The sequence below is a fragment of the Mirounga angustirostris genome, unplaced genomic scaffold, assembly GCF_029215605.1.
Source record: "Mirounga angustirostris isolate CCGP_5_RB_7025 unplaced genomic scaffold, mMirAng1.0.hap1 SCAF_9, whole genome shotgun sequence".
NCBI classification, from domain to species: Eukaryota; Metazoa; Chordata; class Mammalia; order Carnivora; family Phocidae; genus Mirounga; species Mirounga angustirostris.
In genome coordinates, this window is record NW_026991717.1 from 72965410 (window position 1) to 72989274 (window position 23865).

The 23865-nt window shown below is 58.3% G+C and overlaps 3 protein-coding genes across 9 annotated transcripts in view; 1 reads left to right on the forward strand and 2 right to left on the reverse strand.

The window, feature by feature from the left end:
- The first annotated feature begins 155 nt into the window (after nucleotides 1–155).
- On the forward strand, nucleotides 156–1551 carry PSMB11 (proteasome subunit beta 11). The gene has a single exon (XM_045901768.2). It carries the CDS (start codon nucleotides 650–652, stop codon nucleotides 1505–1507), a length of 858 nt encoding a protein of 285 aa, XP_045757724.1. The 5' UTR covers nucleotides 156–649; the 3' UTR covers nucleotides 1508–1551.
- A 3680-nt stretch (nucleotides 1552–5231) lies between these two features.
- Nucleotides 5232–15854, reverse strand: CDH24 (cadherin 24). 3 transcript variants are annotated; one of them, XM_064570831.1, is made up of 13 exons: nucleotides 15673–15854; nucleotides 13820–14124; nucleotides 13334–13514; nucleotides 13060–13179; nucleotides 12820–12987; nucleotides 12459–12646; nucleotides 11799–12052; nucleotides 10491–10627; nucleotides 8081–8202; nucleotides 7672–7783; nucleotides 7205–7453; nucleotides 5594–6641; nucleotides 5232–5483 (listed from the first exon to the last, which is right to left on the reverse strand). In XM_064570831.1, the coding sequence occupies exons 2-12, from the start codon at nucleotides 14018–14020 to the stop codon at nucleotides 6130–6132; spliced, it is 2244 nt and encodes a 747-aa protein (XP_064426901.1). In that variant the 5' UTR covers nucleotides 14021–14124; nucleotides 15673–15854; the 3' UTR covers nucleotides 5232–5483; nucleotides 5594–6129. The 3 variants fall into 3 exon arrangements, with proteins under 3 accessions (XP_064426901.1, XP_045756497.1, XP_064426902.1); XM_045900541.2 differs by having other exon boundaries at nucleotides 13334–13628; nucleotides 15673–15850; XM_064570832.1 differs by lacking the exon at nucleotides 5232–5483 and having other exon boundaries at nucleotides 6588–6911; nucleotides 13334–13628; nucleotides 15673–15844.
- Nucleotides 15855–16785: 931 nt separating this feature from the next.
- Nucleotides 16786–23865, reverse strand: part of ACIN1 (apoptotic chromatin condensation inducer 1) — a 33460-nt gene continuing 26380 nt past the window's right edge. For 3 of the 5 annotated variants that reach the window (XM_064570829.1, XM_064570827.1, XM_045900543.3), the window contains 10 exons: nucleotides 22694–22736; nucleotides 21710–21843; nucleotides 21460–21612; nucleotides 20740–20881; nucleotides 20060–20205; nucleotides 19552–19659; nucleotides 19307–19414; nucleotides 18744–19068; nucleotides 18530–18630; nucleotides 16786–17730 (listed from right to left, as the gene is read on the reverse strand). In XM_064570829.1, the coding sequence (XP_064426899.1) occupies nucleotides 17404–17730; nucleotides 18530–18630; nucleotides 18744–19068; nucleotides 19307–19414; nucleotides 19552–19659; nucleotides 20060–20205; nucleotides 20740–20881; nucleotides 21460–21612; nucleotides 21710–21843; nucleotides 22694–22736 (1587 nt within the window). In that variant the 3' untranslated portion in view covers nucleotides 16786–17403. The remainder of the gene's footprint in view (nucleotides 17731–18529; nucleotides 18631–18743; nucleotides 19069–19306; nucleotides 19415–19551; nucleotides 19660–20059; nucleotides 20206–20739; nucleotides 20882–21459; nucleotides 21613–21709; nucleotides 21844–22693; nucleotides 22737–23865) is intronic. The other 2 variants (XM_064570828.1, XM_064570830.1) reach the window with 2 other exon arrangements.

Consider the following 23865-nt stretch of genomic DNA (forward strand, 5'->3'; position numbering starts at 1 on the left):
AAATAACATCTTTAAAAAAAAAAAAGCAAGCTCTATGCTCAACATGGGACTTGAACTCATAGCCCTGAGGTCAATGGTCGCATGCTTTACCAACTGAGCCAGCCAAGAACCCCTCACAGGATTCCATTCTGATGGCATTAGAGCCCTGACTTGTCTTTACCTCCTCCTAGGCTGGGAGCTCTTGCAGGGCTGGGACAGAGCCTCATTTGTCTTTGCATGCCCCATGCGCCCCACAGGAGAAACAAGAGGGGAGTCTGCTGTGCTCCTTCCACTCATGCCTCCCTTCCTTTGAAGTTACCCCAGCCCCCGCCCCACTCCAGGTGCTTGGAGGTTGATAGACGGGAGACTCCTTGGGTGACGCTCAGGTGTGTCACGAGCAGCGTCTTCCCCGCAGTGGCGACTTCACTGGCCTCCTCCTGTCTCCCCTCAGCAATCCTCTGAGGAGGAGGAGGAGGCTGCTCCTCAGAGCCAGTCCCAAAGCCTGACTTGGGGGTAGGCAGAAGTGAAGCCATAGATCACGTGCCCTTCTGGGCCCCTCCGTGCGGGTTCTGGCTGTAGCCCAGCTTCTCCTTAGCGTCTCTCTTCCCCCACCTGGCTCCAGCCCGCAAAGCCCTGCCGGGTTCCTTCCAGCCATCACTCAGCCCCAGGGATGGCTCTGCAGGATGTGTGCAAGTGGCAGGCCCCCGGCACCCAGGGACCATCGCCTCACCTGCCTCAGGCGGGTGGCTGGGCCGTGCCCCCAGGCTGGGACCCTCAAACCTTCCTGCGGATCCACGGCCCCAGGCTGGCGCATGGCACCACCACGTTGGCCTTCCGCTTCCGGCACGGAGTGATCGCCGCCGCCGACACACGGTCCTCCTGCGGCAACTATGTGCAGTGTCCGGCCTCACGCAAGATCATCCCCGTGCACCAGCACCTCGTGGGCACCACCTCCGGCACGTCGGCCGACTGCGCCGCCTGGTACCGCGTGCTGCGGCGGGAGCTGCGGCTGCGGGCGCTGAGGGACGGTCAGCTGCCCAGCGTGGCCGGTGCCGCCAAACTCCTGTCGGCCATGATGTCCTGCTACCGGGGGCTGGATCTGTGCGTGGCCACCGCGCTGTGTGGCTGGGACCGCTCCGGCCCTGCCCTCTTCTACGTCTACAGTGACGGCACCCGCCTGCAAGGGAACATCTTCTCGGTGGGCTCGGGATCTCCCTATGCCTACGGCGTGCTGGACCGCGGCTACCGCTACGACATGAGCCCCCAGGAAGCCTACGCCCTGGCTCGCTGCGCCGTGGCCCACGCCACCCACCGCGATGCCTACTCCGGGGGTGCTGTAGACCTTTTCCACGTGCGGGAGAGCGGATGGGAGTATGTGTCCCGCAACGATGCCTGTGCACTGTACTCGGAACTGCAGAAGCTTCCAGAGCCAGGGAAGGAGGAGGAGGAGGAGGCCCGCTGGGATCAGCCTGAGCCAGTCACCCTGCACAGAGACTCCAGGATGCCGGCGGGGACTGAGATGCTGTGAGAAGCGGCAGGACTTGGGGGGGCCTAGGCCAAGGGAGTGGGGTGGGAGGATGGGCACGGGGGCGGGGGGAGGTGGGAGGTGGTGGGAGCAGCCTCACGGCATCTGGCTCCAGCCCACAGGGGTCCCCTGTTTGTTCCACGTCTCCATCCCTTTGTGCCTCCCAGTGCTATTGATGGCTCTGTCCAACATGTTCCTCTGCCTGATGGATTGGTCCAGCCAACTTCCCACCCCCAAGTTCTCTGCAGCGAATCCTCCGGGGCATGCCTACTGCATGCCAGACACGGGGCTAAGTGCTAGACCCTCTTTCTCACCGCCCTCTTTGCTGCTTTTTCCCACGCGATCCCCCGCTCTCTTTGCCTCCCATTCCTGTGCTCATCTCAGCTTCAGAGTCTTTGTCACTGTGTCACCTTGGTGAGGGGGGTAGCGGGGAGTGGAGTAAGGTGGGGCGAGTGGCCCAGAGTGCCCAGGCTGCGGGGGGGGGGGGGGAAAGGGCAGCGTGGACCCTGTGGTGGTGAGGGGCTTCTCCCAGCTGCTCTCCCCTCGGCCCCCTCCCCTGCCCCCGAGGGACTCTAAGGACTACAATCACTACTCCTTCTGAATGCCCTTCTCGTGATAACTCTGAGGTAATAATTATCCTCACTTTACAGAAGAGGAAACAGGTTCAAAGGGTTATGTGACTTGCCCGGGGTCGCAAAGTAAGTGGCAGAGATGAGGCTGGGACCCGGGCCTTTGGCTCCAGAGCTCTGCTCCTTCAGCCCAGCTGTCCTCCCAGGTCCTCTTCCTTGCCTTCCTTCTCTCCCCAAGGCCCTGCAGGCATCTGGGAGTGAGGTGGGGGAGGAAGTAGCTGGGCCAAACCCCTGCCTGGTGGGCAAAGGAGCCCGAGGGCCTGGAGGGCAGCCACCCCCACTCCCCCGCCAGGACCTGGAGCCATGGCCGCAGCCCACTGGGAACTCTGTCACTGCTGTGGCCAGACTTCTTTCCCTCTTTCCCCTTCCTGCTTAATTCCCTTTGCCTTCTTTCCAGCCTTTCCTTCCTGTCACTCCCTCTGGGGAATGAAGAGAAGAGGGAGGTTGGCTGTGCCACCGGGAACTGTCCTGTCGGGCTAGCACATCCTCTCCCGCCCTTCCTGCCCCTCCTCCAGCTCCCTGGTAAGCCAAGTTCCAGGAGGGCCACCTTCCCTGCCCTGCCCTCCCCAGGCAAAGCTGAAGGGGGGTGAGTGGAAAGCACAGTCAACTGAGAGACGGGACTGACCGGAAGGAAGGTTGCTGAACCTTCCTTCTCTCATCCCACTCCTGCAGAGCTTCCAGTCCCCAGATTCGCAGCCCCCTTTCCTCCCTCCTGGACACCCCTCCTCTCAGCCTGCAGCCCAGCTCTGAGCCCCAAGCCTCAATACTGCACTTCCTCCAGGCTGGAGCTGGACAGACAGAGGAGACCCCCAGGCTCTGGCCTTCAGGGCATAATCAGGGAGGAGACGGGAAAGGCATGGAGTCTCAGGAAGGAAAGCAGTGGAGGCAGAGGGAGGAAAGTGGGTGGTGGGGGGGGAGAGTGGCAGAAAGCTGCCTCTTACAGGAGGGCTATTATTCCAATCAGGGTCCTGGAATCTGGTGGGTGGCCTCAGCAGCAACCCTTCACCCCCTGTCCACTCTTCAGCCTTTGGGGAGAAGGTGCGGGGCTCTGGGAATGATAAGCAGAGCTCAGGGACCCCCGGGGCCAGCCTAGTCCTGGAGGAGCACAGGAGGAAAGCTTTTGCCCAGGGTTCAAGTACGTGATGGACTCAGGCATAAGAGGGTGCATCCCCAAGTGCAGAGATATTTGTGGATCTGTGTCCTGGTGTGAGTGACCCAGTAGAGATGTGTGCATGTGAGTGTGCTAGGTGATGCACGTGCAGTTCCTGTGTACAGAGACAGGAAAGAGACTGGAAGAGAAAGGGTGAACACCTGGATAAGGAGAGCAGCCCCTCTTAGGAGAGAAAGCCAGGCCTTGTCACTTATTTTGCAAAAATGGTCCAAAGCAGAGAGGAAGTGGGGGCAGAGCTCATTTGTTCCCCACTTCTGCATCTTCACATCCCTGATCCTAAAGCCCCAGGAATGAGAAAATGTGGGTATGCATGTGTGGGTGCGTGCAGCCTGGGGTTGCTACCTGAGCCCAGTCCCAGGCTCAAAAACTGCCTGCAGCTCACTCCTCTGGGATGCTCTGCCCCCTTCCCCTCCCCATAAACGGGGGAAGGAGGACTGAACCCACATACAGGGCAGAATAAGAAGGGAGCCCTCCTTCTCCTGTCACCTTGCCCCTTCTCTCCCTTCTCCTTTCCTTTCACGATCCTGTCCCTCTTCACTCCCTTTGATAGGTTCTGTCCTTCGAGATGATGAGGTATTTGAGACCAGAGATAACCCCAGGGGTCTTGCTGACAGGCCTGTTTCCCTATGCCCTGTGTTTCCCTCCGAGTTTACTGGAGTCAGGGCGGACCTCAGGAAGCGGAAAGGGAGGCCTGGAAGGGCTGGGAGAGCAGGTAAAGGCCGCATCCCACTTCTGAGCACACCTTGCCACCTAGGAGTGGCCCATGGGTCAGTCCCTCCCTTGTCTCCACTTATGGCGGAAGGCTTGATGCAGATGTTGGGGTGAGAGCAGAGGGGCAGAGAGCTTGCCCATCCTGCCCTGAACTGGAAAACCCTGTCCCTCTAACACCACGCTTGCAGTGTTGGCTCCCAATCGTCTCCTTTGGGGGACAGCCAGCCTGCTCTTGCACAGGCCTTCTGCCAGTCAGGGCTCCGGGTCCATCCTTCACAGAGTAAAGGACAAGTCCAGCCCGGGGCAAGGGTCCTGTTCTCCCGCCACCTGGTTGCCCTAACCAAGCAGGCATGGAAGGTGTGAGAAGGCATCTTCCCATTGGAGTAGCTCCCCCGGATGGCCAACACCCCACACTTGGAGGGGAGGGTCACGAGGATCTGTCCTGACCCATCACCTCCTATCACTAGGAGCCCTGCCTGGAGTTAGGACCTCCCTTCTCTGCTCAGGGAGTGCACCCTGAGAAATGACGGCTCTCTGTTCAGCTCCCACCCCAGTTGACTTTGATTCAGCCCCTGGGCCCCTAGAGAGCCTGCCTCCCTGGTCCCTCTCCCTCCTCCTTTATGTTCCCTGGAGAGTAAGACCAGGACTGGGGAGAATTAAAGGTGGCAGCACTGGGCCCAGAATCAATGGGACTATGCCATCTCACCCTGGCCCACCCTCTCCCACCTGGCACCACAGGCCCCAGGAAGACTGGCTTGCTCCCTCTGCTGCCCCCCAGCCACATTTTTTTCCTAGTCTGAAACCCTCTTCATCTCTTCTTAGTCTTTTATCTCTCCCCCTCTCTTCTTAGGAGCTCTCACCCCCACTTCTCCTTGCCACCCTCCCCTCTGGCCAATCCCCCTTAATTCCCTTAGACATTTTGAGACCAACAAGGAACAGGAGAGTTGGCAGTGGGGATACTTACTCCCTGAATGGAAACAACCCAAACTCTCCTTGGGCTAGAGGGACTTGAGTGGACTGCCCCCCCCCCCCCAAAGAAGAAAGGAGCCAGCGGGGTTGGGTCAGGCCTCTGCTCCCACCCTTTGGCACAGGGAAGCTCTGTATAGAAACCTGCATGCAGAACGGGAAACAGGGCTCCAGCTTTAGAAAATAAAGTGTTTGTTTATTATGAAATTAGAGATGGAGGCCCCTCCCCTTCCTCCCTTTTTCCCCTTCCCCAGCTGCCTCCCCCTTTCCTTTCCTTTCCTTTCCTTCCCCTCCCCTCCCCCTGGGGCCTGGGAAACACACAAGACAATGCCCAGAGCTGGGATGCCCAGGGCAGGCCAACAGCTGGGCAGAGCTCCAGGGAGGCGGCCATGTGGGGGGCTGGAGCTCTGGCCCTGGGAGGTGGGCTGGCACCCTCTCTCTGCTGGAGGCCAGTGGAGCCAGGATGAGGCCATGAGTGATGGATGGAACCATGCGGGCAGGTCTGTAAAGACAGGAGACCCGAGGGGGGGCGGTTCTAGTCTGCGAGTGGAGGAGGGCTTCAGGCAATCCCAGTGCTCGCCCCCCCCCCCCCCCCCAATTAGCAGCACTGACCTGGGGCCGAACATCCCCCGCAGGAGGGTGGGCAGCAGTGGCTGGAAGTTTCTCTTGCTTTTGGGATGGACAACAGAAAAAACGGAAAAGCCAATCGCAGGGACCCGGAGAGAATGCAGGCAGATGCGGGCAGGAGACAGACACAGAGCATGTGTGTGGGCAAGGGAGACAGAGAGAGGGTGTGTGAGAGATTTAGAACGGGGCAGACAAAAACAGAGTCACGGAGAGAGTGGAGTCACAGTGAAGGAACAGAGAGATTCAGAGTCGAGCCACACAATCCAGACCCAGACAGGAGAGTGTTACAGAAAGAGACAGAGATCCCTGGAGGGAGACATACAGACGACTGGGGAGGAGGGAGGTAAGAAGGACGTTGCCCTGGGGAAGCTGGGAAGAGGGACACAGGGACAAGGGGAGGCCTGGGGGCTCTCCCCCGGGGCTGCTGCCGCCCGCCTGGACCCCAGGGGGGTGGGGGCTCACTCAGAGGGCCTGTGCGGGCTGCCCCCCCACCCCGCGGCGGGCAGGGCTGGGGCCGGCTTTCAGGGGGCCGGGGGCTCCTTGGCCCCATACAGCTCGGCCAGGGTGTGGAAGAGCGGCCCCCAGTCGTCCGGCGGCTCGGCGGGGCCCGGGGCGCCCCCCGCCTCGCTGCCGGAGCCCAGCGAGCTGAGGGAGCCGCAGGAGGAGCCGCGGCCCTCGTAGCCGTACACCTGCACCGAGTCGTAGGGCGGCACGCTGGGGTCGTCGTCCGCCTCGCGGAGCCGCAGCGCCAGGAGCTGGGCCACGTCGGCGGGGCCGGGGGGCCGGGGCTGGCGGGGCCCCCGGGCCCGGGGCAGGACGTCGCGGCGCGCGGGCGGCGGCGGCGGCGGCCCGGGGTTGGGCGGGGCCGCCCCGTCGGGGTTCTGCAGGGCGCTGATGTCGAAGGCCTCCGTGTCCTCTTCGCCGCCGCCCTCGTCGTCGTAGGTGATGATGTTCTCGCGGACGTCCTCCTCCTCCAGCACCATCAGCGCTTCGTGCTTCTGCCGCCGCAGGGCCGCGAAGAGCACAGCCAGCGCTGGGGGAGGGGCGCACAAGGCCGCTGAGCGCGCGGCGCCCCGGAGCGCGCCGCCTGCTTCCGTCCCGGGGCCGCACGCGGCTTGGGAGACGGAGGAGCCAGTGTGGCCGAGGGGAGGCGAGACCCGGGTTTAAGCCCTGGCAGGCCTCGTTCGAGGCCTGACTTCACCCCGCGCTCGCCGTGTGACTGGGAAGTTGCTTCGCTTCTCTGAACCTCTGACCCTTAGAGGGCTGGTGTGGAAAACCGGGAAAACGAACTTCCCTCTTAGGGCTGTTGAAAGGATGACACGAGATAGCACAAGTGATGCGCCGGGCACCACGCACCGTCCAGAGTCAGGCTTCAATAACCAGTTTTTACGGCCTGCTGCTGTCACTGCGGACTGGTAATGCCAGGGCCGGAGGCCGGAGCTCTTCTCTTGGACACACGAGGGAGTGGGAAAATCGGCGCACGGGCGCATCCTTTAAGCCCCGGGGTGGAGTTCCCTAGGTCCAGGGCCCTGGCCCCTCTCTCCAGCCCCTGCAGGCTCGGGCCCCACATCTACATGCCAAGGTGGCCCGACTCACCGAGCAGGGTGCCCACACAGGTGACGATGGCAAGCAGGGCCCCAGTGCTGAGCCCAGCGGGTGAGAGCTGAGCCTCGGGCCGGCAGGAAGCCACGGAGCCATCGGGCCGGCAGCGGCACACGCTGACTGTCACGGTGGCAGTGCTGCTCAGGGCTGGCTGCCCCCAGTCCCACAGTGCTATGGGAACCAGATAGGGGGCCTGGTGGGGCGGAGCAGGGCGAGAGGGCAGCAGCAGGCTGGCGGAGCCATCTGTGGGAGAGGGAAGGTGTCGGGGCCCCTCCTGAGACACCGTCCCTGTAGGGTCAGTGCGGCCCAGGGAGACAGCTTCCAACGGGGAAGGTTGGCAAAGAGCAAACGTGTGCACGTCCACATCTACCTTCTGTTGGGTGGAGGGCCCAGATGTGTGGGCAGGGGTGAGGCTGGGCTAGGAGGTGGGATGGGAGGAGGACAGCAGGGGGGCCACCCACCTCGGTTGTCTCGGACAGTGAAGTTGGCATCGGGGCCCAGAGGACCTTGAAGGGAGACACGGCTACTGTTGCCCACCTCGTCTCTGTCCAGGGCCCGGATGACCTGAATCAGCTGGAAGGAAGAAGAGAGGCCTTGTATGGAGTGGGCAGCTGGCGGTCTTAAGGTCCCGAGCCCTGGGCACCTGGGTGGCTCAGTTGGTTGGGCGACTGCCTTCGGCTCAGGTCATGATCCTGGAGTCCCGGGATCGAGTCCCACATCAGGCTCCCAGCTCAGCGGGGAACCTGCTTCTCCCTCTGACCCTATCCCCTCTCATGCTGTTTCTCTCTCTCTCTCTCTCAAATAAATAAATAAATAAATTTAAAAAAAAAAAAAGATTAAGGTCCCGAGCCCTCTGCCTCCTTGGCTCACCTGGCCGGGGGCTGCAGAATCACACACGAAGGTGTCGTAGGGCTCAGCCAGCTGGGGAGCGTTGTCATTCTCGTCCAGGATCTGGATGGCCACTTGCACACGGGAGGCCCGTGCAGAGCTGTCTGAAGACAGAACATGAACACATACATGCCCCACGCACACACAACAGTTTACACACAACACACATGGTGCGTGGGCGCGGATGCTCCATGTAGCGCACAGCATACACATGCAACACGCGGTATATGCATGCAACGTGCAAGTAGCAAACGGTGACGTGAAACAAATGGAACACCGAGAGCGTACGACAACATTCACATGGTAGCCAAGATATGTGCAGCGTGGAACACACACTCCACAGGGGCGGGGCACCCACGATACGCATACAGGATAACCCACATGCACGACACATGCACCATAAATGAAAGGTAGACGGAAGGTGCATACAGGTTGCACACAGACAATAGTCATGAAACAAACACATTCATACCATATATTCAATGTACACTCAGCATTTAAAGCAAATACAACGTACATGAAGTGGGTGTTGGATAGACAGTGTATTCAGTGTCACCCCCCCACCCAGGGTCGAGAGGATGCATTTTCATACACAGCACCAGCGAGACAGAGACAGACAGACAGACAGACATACACACGCACACACGCCCCATCAGCGGTCGGAAGGCCACGGAATAGCAGTGAGTAGCACTTAGAGTTGGCCTTGGGGAGCCAGGCCAGCCTGGGTGCCACAGCCAGACACAGGCCCCCTTCTTCATGCAACCCTTCATCAGGTGGCTCCCTGTCATTACCCTGACTTGCTCCTCACTGCCAATGCCATCCAAGAAAGAATGGAAAACAGGTATCCCTGCCCACCCCGGAGCTCACCTCTGCTGGCTGAGCCTCCCAGATTCTTTAGTCCTCTCCCAGGTGGGGAGGGAGCTGGCTGGCCCCGGGGAAGGGGCCGAGGTCCCAGCCTGGGCAAGGGAGGCTGAGTGGGCTCCCTGGCCAAGGGTTCGGGGCTCCATTCCTTCTCTGCAGTATGGGCCCAGGGCCTGCTAGGTGATCTTGGGGTTTGCTGGAGAGCAGGATTTGGTGGGAGGGTGAGAAGGCAGGGAGGGAAAGACACGCACACCCATGACACAGATGGCTGGCTACGTATACACAGGCAACTGCAAACACTATATACACACAGGGACATTCACACGGACAGGCACACGTGCAACACCATGTAACACACAGCCACGGGGCCAGAAACATGAGCCCATACACATAAACTGCTACACGTGAGAGGCAACACGGTGGAGGGATAAGTGCTCCGACTCCGCAGCCTTACGGGGTCTCATGGCTCTGCCCCGTCACGTCGTCATGACCTTGGGGAGTTACTTAACTTCTCTTCGGCCGAGTTCCCTTATTGTCGAATGGGGAAATAACCATACCTCCCTCATAAAGTTGTGGTGGTGATTACATTAACTGATCCACATTTAGTACTTAGAACAGTCCCTGGTACACAGTATGTAATAAATTCTCTGGCCACGAATACTCACATACACATACACACACAAAATGACATACACAAACAGCTACCTGTACCTATCCTTACACACACCTAATTATACATTCGCACAAATATTCTACCCACTCAACTACACACACACTCCATGTGTGTATATATGTATTGTCACACACATGGAATTGTACACACACGTGGATACACACATGTACACATACATAGAGCTCTCCGCTGCCATGTACAAACATCTACGCACACAATGACAGTTCCCACAGATGGGACACAGACAGCAAATGTAGGAGGCCCTGGGGTGTGAGCAGGAGTGATAAGGGGAGGTTCACAGAGGGGACGGAGGTCTCCCCGCCTCCGTGGACCAGGGCCGCCCAGAGGCAGCCAAAGCATGCTGCTGGTGACTGGGGGCTAACAGGGGCAGGGGCTGGCCCCTCTCCCCTACCTTGAGGGCTCTCTGCAGGGTGTCCCTGGGAGGGGCTGCTGGAGCCCCCCAGTCAGCCTCCAGAGGAGGGGCCCAACCCTGCCCTGGCCCCTGGCTTCAGCCTGAAGCGGACAGTGAGCAGGGCAGGGTCTGCCAGGGTACAGACTGGGGCTTCCTAGGGCTTAGGAGCTATTTGAGATTAGGTTTGTTTCCCCGTTGGGGAAAGTCAGGTATGGGAACGAATTTAAAGTCAGGAGAATGCGCAGGCAGATCCACTGTGCCCAGGCCAGCCCAGCCTCAGAGACCAGGAGGCCTGCCTGGTGGTGGTGATCCAGGCTGGGAAGCCAGCGCTGTACACTGGTGAGGCATGGTGGCAGTGACCGCCTCCCCCCTCCCTGCTCAGGGACAGCTCCTCTGCCAGGTGGCTGCTCGCCTTCTCCCTCTCCTGGGGGCCTAGGGCTCCTCACCAAGCTCTGTGGCCAGCACTGTGAGGTTGTGCCAGATGCGAGCCTCACGGTCCAGGGGCACCACTGTGCGGATGGTGCCATCTTCGGGCTCGATGGAGAAGCAGCGCTCTGGATCCGAGTGGGGGAGGATGGAGTATCTGGGGAAGATGGAGCGGAGCTGGGGGCTGATCTGGGGGCAGGGCCAGAGCTTGCTGCTACCCCTCCCTCCCTTCTGTTCGCCTTGCTGGGCCTCTTGGTTCTTCTGGGCAGAGGGCCCGAGCTCGCTGGGCTGAGCCTGCCCCGGGTACCCAGAGCCATAATTCACATTAGGGTCCCCTTAAGAGACAAGTCGCGGGCGCCTGGGTGGCTCAGTCGTTAAGCGGCTGCCTGGGATCGAGGCCCGCATTGGGCTCCCTGCTCGGCGGGAAGCCTGCTTCTCCCTCTCCCACTCCCCCTGCTTGTGTTCCCTCTCTCGCTGTCTCTCTCTCCATCAAATAAATAAATAATAAAAATCTTAAAAAAAAAAAAAATAAATTTAAAAAAAGAGACAAGTCGCTTGGGGAAGTTACCAACATTAAATAGCTGTCCTAAGACTCAGGGGGACTGGGTTTCATGGTGGGGGTGAGACAGAAAGAGGTGGAAGTGGGGGTAAACAGCCTGTCTTTCTGACTTCTGGGCTCTATTCCAGGGACCCAGGGACCCCAGGCTTGCTCTGCCTCAGACCATCGGTGTGATCTTGGGGGAATCGTTTAACCTCTGTTTACTTAACTACAAAATGGGAACGACACCAGCACCTCCCTCATTCCTGTGACAGGGCTGCTGAAAGGTGGGAAGAGTGGCTCTTCTCAAGGCAGACAAATCTGCATGCAAGTCCCAGCTCTGCTGCTTCCTGACTATGTGACCTTGGACAAGGAACTTAACCTGTCGGGGCCTGGCCTCTAAAACAACTGGGGCTGATCGTGCCTACTTCACAGGGCTGTTGTGAGAACTGAATGTTACCGAGTGGGTATAATGTGCAGCGCTGAGGGACTGACCAACAGGGGTGGCCCGCCCTCCAGCACCACTCATCACATGAGCCTGCATCTGCCCGCACCGTCACTGGGAGGCGCCACTGCTATCCTCCCAGAGGGATGGGTGGAGCTGGGGGGCGCGCAGGGTGCTAGCCCCGACCTCCAGGCCTTCCCTGGCCCTCAGCCCTGCAGAGAGGGAGACCTCCGCCAGGAGGTGAGTGGGATTTTTGGTGAGGGGGGCCCATCCTCGGTGGGACTAGCCTGCCACTGGGCTCGTTCCCTGAGGCCCTCCCCTTCCCCTGCCCACACCCCAGCTCACCTGATTGGGCTGGCTGGGGAATCCAGGTCTGCTGCTGAGACTCGGCCCACCAGCGTCCCAGGAGCTTTGTTCTCAGGCACCGCCAGGTGGTAGGCAGCCTGGGTGAAGGCAGGCGGCTCTGGGGCGTCCTGCACGGCCACGCGCACGGAGGCCACGTCCTTGAAGGGCCCTCGCCGCAGGTAGGCTGGGTCGATGAGGGTGTTGGTGGCCTCCACGCGGAAGGAATAGGAGCGTCGGGTCTCGAAGTCCAGGGGCTATGGGGAGGAGAGGTGGAGTGACTGGGGCACGTGGAAACCAGGGCAGGCCCAAGCTCCCGGAGGGTGAGAAGTCCCCTCCCCACGCATCCAGTGCTCGGCCCACCTGAGACGAGAGGTGGGCACTGACGGGCAGGGGCCGCAGTGGTCAGGGTGAGGCAGATGACTTAGTCTGTGACCCTAGGTCTGCCCCCAGCTCCATCATAGACTGGCTACACGAAAAGTTCTGAGCCCGTCTCTCGCCCTTGCTGGGCCCCAGTCCCTCATCTGAAAGAGGACGAGACGACCATGATCTCTAAGCTCCAACCCAGTGGTCCCGAGTCTGTTAGACCAGTTAGGAGTGAGCCTCGTGGGGCAAGAGGCAGGTAGGAGTGAGTGTGCAAGTGTTCGCAGACAGAAGGCTAACCTTGCGGACAGCGAGGAGCCCGTCTCGACCCTGGGAGTCTGTGCTGATGCTGAAGGCTTCGGACCCCTCTCCGTCCAGGATGCTGTACGCCATGAGGGCGTTGTCCCCCAGATCTGGGTCCTGGGCTCGCAGCCGGCCTACCAGGGTGCCCGGCCCAGCCGTCTCCACCACAGAGAACTGGTACAGGCCTTGAGCGGGGATGGAGGGGAGACATCTTAGGTCCCTAGCCCTCCTCCCTCTCCCAGCACTCCCTTCTCCTGGGGTCTGGCTGGGGGAGGGCTGGGGAGGGGAGGCCTCCCCAGAAGCTGTAGAGGGTGGGGGCAGGCAAAGGATGGCCCCGGTGGCAGCAGTGGCCCCTTACTCTGAGGGAACTTGGGGGGGTTGTCGTTGACATCGCTGAGGGTGACCGTCACCGTAGTGCTGCCCGACAGCCCCCCCATGTGGCCGCCCATGTCCTTGGCCTGAATCACCACCAAGAACTCCTCCTGCGTCTCCCGGTCCATGTTGGGGATGGCGGTCCGCACCACTCCTAGCGAGAGACACGGGTCAGGGGCTGCCTGTCCGCAGGGCTGCCCCGCCAGGCTCCGAGCTCTATCCTCACCCGTCTGGGGGTCCACAGAGAAGAAGGGCAGTCCATCCAACACAGTGTACACCAGCTTGGCGCTGTTCCCGTAGCTGGGGTCATCGGCATCGTGGGCAGTCACCTGGATCACTGACGTCCCTGTGGGGGATCCCGGCACCCCACTCAGCAGGGCCAGGGCCAGGTGGGAAAGAACAGCAGATGAGGGGGACCCAGACACGAGAGCAATGCGGGAAGGAGAGGTGAGGGTGCTCCAGGAGACGGGCTCTGGGGTGGTCAGAGGTGGGGTACTCACCGACATTGGACATCTCGGGCACTGTGGCGTGGTAGGGCCCGAGGGGAAAGATAGGCGGGTTGTCATTGATGTCTTGCACCTTGATGATAAACTCTGACGGGGGCTCCAGAGGCCGGTTTGAGGCTCGGTCCACGGCTTGGGCAAGCAGCACGTACTGGGCCTTCTCCTCCCGGTCCAGGCTCTTGGTGACATGGATGTTGCCTGTGGCCTCATCAATCACAAATACAGTGCCTGCCCCCTCCCCGGTCAGCAGGTACTTGGTGCGGCCCTCGCCCCTGTCCACATCCGAGTGCAGCTGTAGGGGTCAGGGAAAAATAGCAGCAGGTTCCAAGCATAGGGACAGAAAGGTTAAAGAGTCTAAGTCTATGAGGGGGTGGAGTGTTGGGAGTTTTGAGGGGCCAAGGTCATTGAAGAAGTGATGAAGTTGCAGGGCAGGGCCTAAGAGCCTCGAGAGTCAGGGCAGACCTGGGAAGGGCTGATCCTTACCTTACCAATAAGGACGGGCTCTGGACCGGCATATTCCTCAATGACAAAGAACTGGTTCCACACCCAGCTCCTTCGGTTCCGCAGCAGCCCTGGTCCTGGGCCCCCCCGGGATCCTGCCCAGGCCCGGGCGGGGGCTGCCAGGCGCCCCATGCAGCCCCAGCCACCCAGCCAGGCCAGCAGGAGCCTCACCAGGCCCCACATGTTTGGGCTCCAGCCAGGGCTCTGTTCACCGTCCCCGGGTACTGAGGCATGAGCTGGCTGGGGCGGAAGGGCAGATGTGTTGGGGCTACCCCATGGATCCACACCTGTAGGACAGGTAGCTGTTCAGGGTCAAGGAAACCCTTAACTCTCCCCGGCCCCCAACTAAAGTTAGATACTGAAGATCAGACCTCCAAGGAACCAGACACCCCACTGCCCAGAACCCAGACTGAGACAGAGCAGACAGTCTGATCCTTCCCTCCACCCAGGCTCTGCCTGTATTCACCTCCAGCCCTACAAGCTGATAAATCTCGGGCCAGTCAACTCTGAGTAGAGAAGCTGGGGAAGAAAACAGGAGGGGGGATGCGGGGAAGGGTTGGAACCCCAGATCTGGCCCCTCTTCTCCCAGGTTGGGTATGCAGCCAGGGGGCTGGAGGAGTTGGGGACTACCAGGGAAAGGGCTTAGAATCCAGGGGCTGGGACTCACGGAGGTGTGGTGTCAAGGTGTCTGGGGTCAGGCTGAGCCATGACAAGGCGTGCAGCCTAAGACAGGGTTGAGAGCCTGTGAAAGTCCCTCCTCCAGAGGGAACCCCACCTCTCCAGAACCTGCCCCCAGCCCACACTGCCAGCTGAAGTCCTTGAAGGGGGACTGGGCTCGGGAGGCAGAGTGGGGGGGCCGGAGCCGAAAGAAGAGGGTGTAAAGCTGGGGGCAAGGCCAGGAGGCTGGGAGAGGAGAGCAGAGACTACAGACTCAGTGTTAGTGATGGTGAGACCCAGACTCAGGCACTGTCCGGCGCAGACTGAGACAGAATGGCAGCAAGAGACACGAGGAAAGAGATCAAAGGAGGCAGCCTGGGTGTCTGACAGGCAGAGAGGAGTCATAGGTAACAGGCTTGGGAATGGTAGGAGGGGGGCAGAGGGGCTTTCTGGGAGTGATGAGCAGGCGGGGGGCAGCCCTCAGCTGCGGGGGTCAGAGCAGGCCTCGGGAACTTCAATCTGAGAGAGGGGGCAGCCAGGAGGGGCTTCGGGAAGGGAGCTGGAGAGAGGACCCTTCCCACTGCTGTCTCCTCCCTCTCCTCCTGCCGGGGAGGGGGGGACCCCCTCAGGTAGCTGTGGCTGCCACCCCTCCTCCCCCAGAGCAGACACACACCTGCCAGTCCTTTCCCTCCCGGGGGAAGAGGGAAGCTGGAGGGAAGCCGGGGACCAGAGCGGGAGGCGGGATGAGGAGGAGAAGGAAAGGGCTGGAGGAGTGGGAAACAGGATAGCGGGAAGGGAAGAGGAGGCGAGAGGGAAGAAACGGGGGAAGGAAAGGAGAGCGGGAAAAGGCAAAGGGAAAGACAAGAAAGGAAAGGTCGGGAAAGGAAAAGGCAAAGAGGAAGAGGAGGTGGAGAAAGGGCAAGAGGGAGAGGGAAGGGGCAGAGGAGGCAAACAGGCAGAGAGAAGGCAGGGTGAAGAGGAACCGAGGGAGAGGAAAATGGGGCAAGGAGGAAAAGAGGTGCGAGGGAAGAGGGGAAAGAGGTAGAGCGCGGGAGAAGGGAGCCGGCAGTGGGCTCCCAGCCGCGGAGCGCACCGCTCTGAAGACACCCGCAGGCTGCGGGCCCCCTGCTGCCCCTCCGCGGGTTCCCGACCCCGGGCTCCGGGGCAGGCGCCCTTACCTGGCAGTGCCGAGGGGCCCAGGCCGGCGGGGAGCGTCCCCGCCCGCCCCCGTCGCCGGGTCCCGGGGGCGCAGCCCCGAGCCGATCGGAGCGGGCGCCGCGGCTCCGCTGCAGGTCTGAGCGGCCCCGGCGAGAACAAGGGAGCGAGACGGAGGGGGCGGGGGAAGGAGGCTCCGCCTGCGGAGGAGCGAGGCGGCTCCGCGGCGCGCGGGAGAGAGCCCAGCCTCCGACCCTCCCCGGCCAGCCCGGGCCCGCGCGGCGGGGGCGGGGGCGGGGGCGGCGCTGCCGGGCCGCCGGGCGCATACAGATGCGGCGCCCCTCCCGGGCCGGGCCCGCTGCGCCCGGCAGGGCACTCGGGCGGGAGGACGTCCGGGCCCCGGCGCCAGGCCGTCCCCGAAGGGCTGGCGGGGAGGGTGCAGCCGGGAGCGCCGAGCGGCCCCGCACGCCCCCACGCCGCGGGGCGAAGGGCGAGCGCGCGGTGAGGCGGGGAATTAGGAGCCGGCTGCGGAGAGGCCCGGCTGCGGCTCCCGCTCCCGCTCCCGGAGCGGCCTCTGGGGCTGCTGTGAACCCCGGCCGCAAGGAGGCGGCATTCGGGGAGCCGGTGCGGGGCACCACAGCCGGCCGACTGGGGAGCGCTTAAGGCCGGCAGAAGGGTCCAGGGAGTCCGCGGGCTGGGCCCAGGGAGCAGGTCAGGGACCGAGGCACGACAGCAGCGGGAGGGGACGGCGGTGGGGAGTGGAGCCTTTTGGGGAAGCTCATTTATAGGCGCCCACTGAGCGAGCGGCTGCCGCCCCCTGGCGGCCGCTGTGGGAGGCGCCTTGAGGGTGGCGAGCAGGTGACCGAACGCCTCTAACGCGGGACTGGGCACCGGGACAGGGACCCTCCTCTTCCCAGGGATCTTCCCCTCTGGCCTCCAGTGAGGACGATGCTCCGTGGTGACGTGGGTAGAGCCAAGACAGAGATGGAGGGCGGGAAGTCCCTGCTCCCGGAAGCAGCAGGCTGCCTAAACAAGTGTATGGAGTGCAGGCGATGGTGCCCCCATGCTACAGCCGTCCTCTTCAACTGTTTGGCTCTCCCCCCGGCCCTGCCCAAGGAAAGCCAGTCACACACTAGTTAAAACTAAGTCAGATTTTTATTATTTTCCATAGACCACATCATTTAATAATAAAAAAAATAAAAATAAAAATTGAACAAAAGGAAAAGGTGGATATAAAGTGGAACCGGTGGGCAGAAGGCAAGGGCTGCAGGACAGAAGAGACTGGGAACTGCAAGGGCCCTGGGACTCAGGAGGAGATGCTGATTCAGCTCATAGGTGACCCAGTCCTGGCCCCGGCTGTTCCCAAGAGGGGGTTTTGAGTACCCAAAGGTGGTGGTGAGCAGGATGGAGGAAAAATGAGAGGTCTGGGGCTCTTGGCTGTTCCCCACCTCTGGGCCAACCACCTCCCTCCCTAACCTAGCTCTTCCCTCTCAGACTCAACAGTGGGAAAGGAGAGTGAGGAGAGGGCTAACTCCCAAGAGATAGGTCATGGGGGTGGGGCTCTGGGGGGAAAGACGGCCACTGCTCCATTTGGTATGTGGGGACAGGTGGCAGCCATACTTGAGCACTGGGTAAATGGTGTGAAAGACCCCTGGTTCTAGGGCGGTGGAGATTGTACCTATCCCTCTGTGGCCTTGAACCCCCCCCCGGGGCAGGGTGGCTGATGCCTGCAGCTCTCGCTCGTGTGTTCCCAGCTAGCGGCGCCCGCCCCGGTCCCGCACAGGCGTGCTCCGACTCCGGCTCCTGCTGTGGCGCTTGGTGTCTCTGCGGTCCCTCTCCCTGCCTCGCTCCCGGTCCCTCTCCCTCTCCCTCTCCCGATCACCCCGGTCACGCTCCCTTTCCCTCTCTCTCTCCCTGTCCCTCTCTCGGCTGTGCTCTCGACGCTTCTCCCGCTCTAGCTGCCGGTTCCGTTCCCGTTCTGCTTCCTTCTCCCGCTCCTTTTGCTCTTCCTCTTCTTGCTCCTTTCGCCGCTTCTCCCGCTCCTTGGCCCGTTCAGCCCGCTCAGCCTCCTTCTGAACAATCTGCAGCAGGCAGCAAAGGTTGCTGAGATCCCGCACACGCCAGTCCCGCCTTGTCTGTATGTCCCTGGGCCCTGCCCTAGCTCAGGATCATTGCCAGCTTTGCTGTTAAGCAGGAAGGCGGTTGTCTGCAATCACACCTGTCTTTGTCTCCGGGTCCCCATCCCTCCAAGTGTTCGCCTTTTATACCCACGACAGGCAGTGGCACCATCCATGTCTTGCCTCTCGTATTCCCCCAGCTACTTAAGATGTGAACAAACCACTTTTCCCTTTAGCCGAGTACATGAGCCTCAAATTCCCAAAAAGGCCCATTACAAAGAAACTTAAATTTAAAAAGCAAAAAAATCTTAGGGGTGCCTGGCTGGCTCAGTTGGAAGAGCATGCAATTCTTGATCTTGCAGTTGTTGAGTTTGAGCCCCACATTTGGTGTAGATTACTTACCAAATAAATAAAAATTGAAAAAAAAAAAAAAAAGGCAAACTATCCTAGAAATAAAAAAGCAGAGAAATGGTTTCTCAGCTAACTGAAATCAATTTCCGACAAGGATGGTTGGCACAGACAGCCTCCTGGACACACAAACCCAGTTCCTGTCTTTGTGTTGACCTTGGCACTCTTGGGTTTGGCTTCTCTATGGCGTACGGTCACCTGGTTCTTAAAAACTGCCTTTCCGTGATGCTTAGTTTCTTCCCTTATCCTAAGCCAATACCTGGGCCTTCTCACACCAGTAGTCAAGTGACTCTCCCCCTTGCACTGCTGTCAAGCCTGGCCGCTACTCAGAGCGGAGCCTGAAGTGAGCACTCACCTGGCTGTCAGTCAGCGGGAGCCAATAGATGCAGGGAGCTGCCTTGGTCTTACGGAAAAGGTCGTCCAGCAGCTTGGCAGGCGGTTCCTCCTGAGCTTTCTCTGAGGTGCAAGAAAATGTGTCAGACCTTATGCTCTATGACCCTGTATGTCCCATCCCACTTGGGTTCCTTTCCCACCTACTAGCAGGTATGTGTGTCCCGACAGCTAAGTACCTTTCTTCTCACTCTTCTTTTCTTTAGACTTCGCACGTTCCTTGCGGCGGCGGTCACGGGACCGTGATCGGGAACGGGGACCTTCTCGAACTTTGTCCCGATCCCATTCACGCTCTGATCGAGTTCGCTCCCGCCGCTCCATTTCCCGTTCCCGCTCTGCCCACTGTTCCCGCACCGCCCGCTCCTGCTCCCGCTGCTCTGCCCGGGGGTGCTGTGGTGGCTGGGCTGGGGGTGGGGGCGGGGGGTGCAGGGGCCGTGGTACCCCCTGCTCCTCTGTCTTAGTTTCAGAGGGACGGTCCACCAAGAGGCCCCGGTGATAATCCAGCTGTGGGTAGAGGAGGGACAAGGACAGTCAGGATGGAGAGGATAACACTCCCACTGAAGGAGCCCAGGTACCAGGGCATACAGATTTTGGAGGCCCATGGTTCAACGAAAGGAACCAAGGGGTAGGAAAAGGGAGAAGGAATCTCAGTGGCTGCAGGTTTGGCCAGGATCTCAGCTGGATTCTAGCAGATAATGGCCTCCCCTGCCCCTCCCCTCCTTCCTTTCCCTAGGTTTCTTACCTCATCTTGCTCGGCATAGTCAGCACAAAGGAATTTGGGATTGGACTGGGGCCATTTGACCCCATGTAGCGCTGTGCGAGTGGCAACTGCCTCCTCTACTGTTGAGTACTGGTGGAGGAAGGCAGAAGGCAGAGGGTCACAACAGGCCTCAATCCCTCCCACTTGCCACAAGGCCCCTGAACCTGCCCACGTTGGTTACAAAAGGAAATGTGTGCCACAACCTAGAGAATCAGCTTCCTCCTCACCGTGACAAAGCAGTGAGATTTGATCTTGTCAATCCAGAAGGCCTCTTCCACCAGAGTTCCCGTCCGGCCCAACAATTCCTTTAGTTGGCCTAAAGTGAAGGGACGCACCTGCCAAGGAAAATGGAGTTTCCAAGTCTTGAAGAAGGCAAGAACAATACTCCTGCAACCAGTCTTCAGATTCCCCAAGTATCTGGCACAGGAGGACAGCTTCAGAGTATGGGCACAGAGGGGTCAGGAACTCTCCCGTGGGAATGAGAGGGGAGCGAAGAACGGTAACACTAACGGAGACACTACATGCCAGGCCCTCCACAAATCCTCCAGACAACCCTGCAGGCTGATACTTTGTCCCCATTTTTCAGGTGAGGAGCCCGGTTGAGAGAGATGAGGTCAGTCGCTCAGTGAGTGAGTAACTGGCAGATCTAGGAGTTGAAGTTCAGTAACAGGAATCCAAAGCTCAAACTCTTAACCACTAAACAAGGCCGGGCTGTGGGAAATGACTCCGACTCACCAAATTGGAGATGTGGACGATGTTACTGATCTTGCCCCGGGGCGGGGAGGGCACCTGAGCAGTTCGGACTGGGTCATCAATTGTAATGGAAACTCCAGACTTTTGCTGGCTAATGGAACGTCGAGTTAAGGTATCTCCTAAAGTCACTATCAAAAAGAGCACATGAACAGTTTTCAGCAGGGAGCAATGCTGGCTCTCTCACCTCTGCTATGCCTTTCTCTCATTCCCTACCAAGCACTGTTCCACTTAACTGTGCTGAGCACCTACAATGTGCAAGATACTGTCTAGGCAAAGCTCACTATGGAGATCCAAAGATTTTAACCTAACTCTCAAGTAGCTCAATAACTAGGAGAGGGAGGTAAAACAGCGATGCAAAAACACTATAATAAAAGGCAGAAAACATTAAATGCTTTAAAAGAGGTCCAAATAAAGTGCTCTCGGAATTCAGGGAGCTGTACGCTTCACCTACCTTTTTTTTTTTTTTTTTTAAAGATTTTTATTTATTTATTTGAGAGAAAGAATGAGAGAGAGAGAGAGAGAGAGAGAGCATGAGAGGGGGAAGCAGACTCCCTGCCGAGCAGAGAGCTCAATGCGGGACTCGATCCTGGGACTCCAGGATCATGACCTGAGCCAAAGGCAGTCGCTTAACCAACTGAGCCACCCAGGCGCCCTTCACCTACCTTTCTTTACTTCATGCTCCACAGGTGGGGGCAAGGCCACCTCTACTGAAACCTGGGGAGGTATAGGGGGTTCTGCTTCAGGCTCCTTCTCTTCTTCCTCTTCTTCCCTTTGCCCATTCTCCTGGCCCTCTGCAGGTACAACCTGTAAGGTATCAGATAATGGAGCAATTCTTAACCATCTGAACCACCCAGGCGCCCCCCCTCCCTTTTTTTAAGATAATGGAGCAATTCTTAAACACCAAACTGGCACATTCTTCTCCGCCTCCTGTTTCCTGAAAGAGGGTGGTACAGTAAACCTAGCATGTTCCTTCCACTAGGGGAAAGATTTCATTCTCCTCCACTGGATCCTGGGATTATTAATGCTTCAGTTCTGCCATGAGGAAAACAAAGGCAGGAGTGGGCAAATTTTTTCTGTATAGGGCAAGATGAGAAATATTTTTAGGCCTTGTGAGTCACACAATCTCTGTTGCAACTATTCCACGCTGACGTTACAGCACTTAGGCAGCCAGATGTAAGAGTAAATGAGTTGGTGTAGCTGTGTTCTAATAAAATTTTCTTTATTATGGACAACAGGTTGGATGTCGTAGTCTGTTGACCCCTAAAAGGGCAATCAGTGCAACCCTCTGCACAGATGGCAGCTTTCCCTTCCAGGACTCTACTGTGGTTGCCTGCTTGGAGTCCACTGCCTGCTCCCCTGACGCTGGGGTGCAAGAGCCTTACCTGGGTGACAGTCCGGCATATCTTCAGCCCCTTGTCATGGGTTCCATCGTCACCATTACGCTCTGTCTCATCCTCAGAGATTCGGGAGTCGTCAGCATGAAGATCCACAATAGCCTCCTGCCCCGCCAGGGGTTTGATGTCGGGGATGAGGCTCTGGGACACAGATACCCCCCACCCCGTTACACTGGGCCCGTGTCTACTCCCACCTCAACGTGTCTCATCCTCCCCTCCCCGGCTCCTCCCACCTCACCTTGAGTGACTCGGTGGTGATACTGATGGAGGGTTTCTTCTGCGTGGTGGCTGTGCTGGCTCCCCAACGCCGCTTCCGACCAGGCTGGCCCCCCTCTGTGTCACTGTTTCCAGCTGGCAACCCCTTGGTAGCTGCTGTCCCCAAGAAATAGGACCGAACAACTAGTTAGATGGTCTTAGGTCCTCTGCTGGTTCACACCACTAACACCTACAGATAGCCTTCGACTGGAATTTCAGTAAAAGGTTAACTTAAGGAAATTATATTTGGGGGCTGGGGAAACCATGCCTCAGAGTGAATAATACAAGGACTGGAGCCACTTTCTGACCAATAAAAACTACTTATCTCTGAAGGCAACTAGGAATGGGTAACTAGGGTGGTGAGCAGTTTAAACTTTTAGTGGTAGAACTAACTAAAGTACTGGGGAAGACAGACTGAGAAGGACATAGGAATGCAGAAAAACAAGACTATGTGATACTTATATCTAAAAGTTAGTTTAAGATTGTGACATGATCTGATCATGCTTTAGGTTCATTTTCACACTATGACTTCATATTAAGTTATAAAGATCTATTACACTTTTGTCAATTTAGAGTTCCTCATTGGGAAAATGTTAAAAATGAATAAAGGATAAACTACTAAACATTATAGAAAAATCCCTCAAACCCACTGCTGGTTCTGAGGGTTCAGATATCTGAAAGAGGAAATGCATGTAGGGCTAGATAGGAAATGGTGAGAGACACACCTCAGTGTCATTAGTTAAGGAAAAAAATGTGACCTAGGAAAAATGACAGTGATTATCTGAAGTTTTGAATTTCAAAATAGAGCCCTACATATGCCAAGAAGATGTAGATTTGCTGGGTGGAGGGAGTGGGGTGGGAAGGGGTGACCTAAGAATGCCACTGAGAGAGAATGGGAACCTATTTCTTTATGAACTGATTTTTATGGTACTCCTGGCCTTTATCAGGGATTTGGGGCTAGACTTACAGACAACGGAGATCTTCCTCTTGAATGATTTGGGCAGCGAGCTCTGTATAGAGAAGAAAAGGGGGGAAAAAAAAAAAGAGAAAGAGACACACCCCACAGAGAGGGGGGAAGGAGGTTAGATGGGGCAGTCTTAGCATAGGTTCCAAAGACACAGAGAGAGAGAGACACAGAGACAGACAGAGACCAAAACAGAAGCGGCAAACGGCAAAAACGAAGCAGAATCAATGCAAGTTAGAGAAAAAAATAAAATCAAACATCACAGCAGGGAAAAGTCATCTAGTCCATACCACACCTGTGTATTAGCTTAACCAGAAATAAGCTGGAAGAGGAATTCAGGAGCCTCCCAGCCCTTTAAAGGCATGGGTCTTGCCCTCTTCCACTGTCTCTACGGGTTGAGAGGACGCCAAACCCAACAAGACATGCCCAGAACTGGGTCATCTGGTCCTCCTAGGTCTCCTTGCAAACTCTCAGAGAACACGAGGAAACAAGGAAAACTAACTTTGGGATGATCACTACAATAAGGTAAGCCTCCTCCTTTTCTCCATGTCTAGCCTGACATCCACTGACTGTGGCTTTGAGTCACTCGGACAGCAGACTGTTAAGGCTGTCCACACCCCTACAGGGCAGCACTAGACCCACCAGAGAGGAGGCTCCTGACCCAAGGGCCAGCAGAAAGACTTTCAAGGTGCGTTTGGTAAAGGAAGGTTTTTGGCTTTTTTTTTTGAGGGGCAGATTGTCCCCAGGGAGCCTCCAGCTTTCCAACCCATTATATAGAGCTCTAGCAGAGCCTTACTGTTTCCTCTCCAACAGGGCTTAAGCTAAGCTTAGGGGGCTCTGCCAAGGACCAGAAACTCCCAAACCTGCCATCGAGCAAGTTTCTGCCCCGAACACTCAGTGGGAGAAAGACTATGGACAGAGCAAAAAGAGAAAGAGAGAGAAAAGGGGATTAGAGTGTGTTTAGATTTCAATGCTTATTTCTGGAAAAACTAAGACCTACCACCCTTCTAAAGGGTAGGGCAGGACCCTCTTGATGAAATCCCCTTTCCCCGTCCACCCCCCAGCCCCGTTTGTGTCGTCTAACCAAGTCTCCTTGGTCTCCGTTAAGGGCCAGCCTGACCCCTAGCCAGGCCGCTCTCGATGGGTAAGTTAGTGAGGAAAAAAAGAAAAAAAAA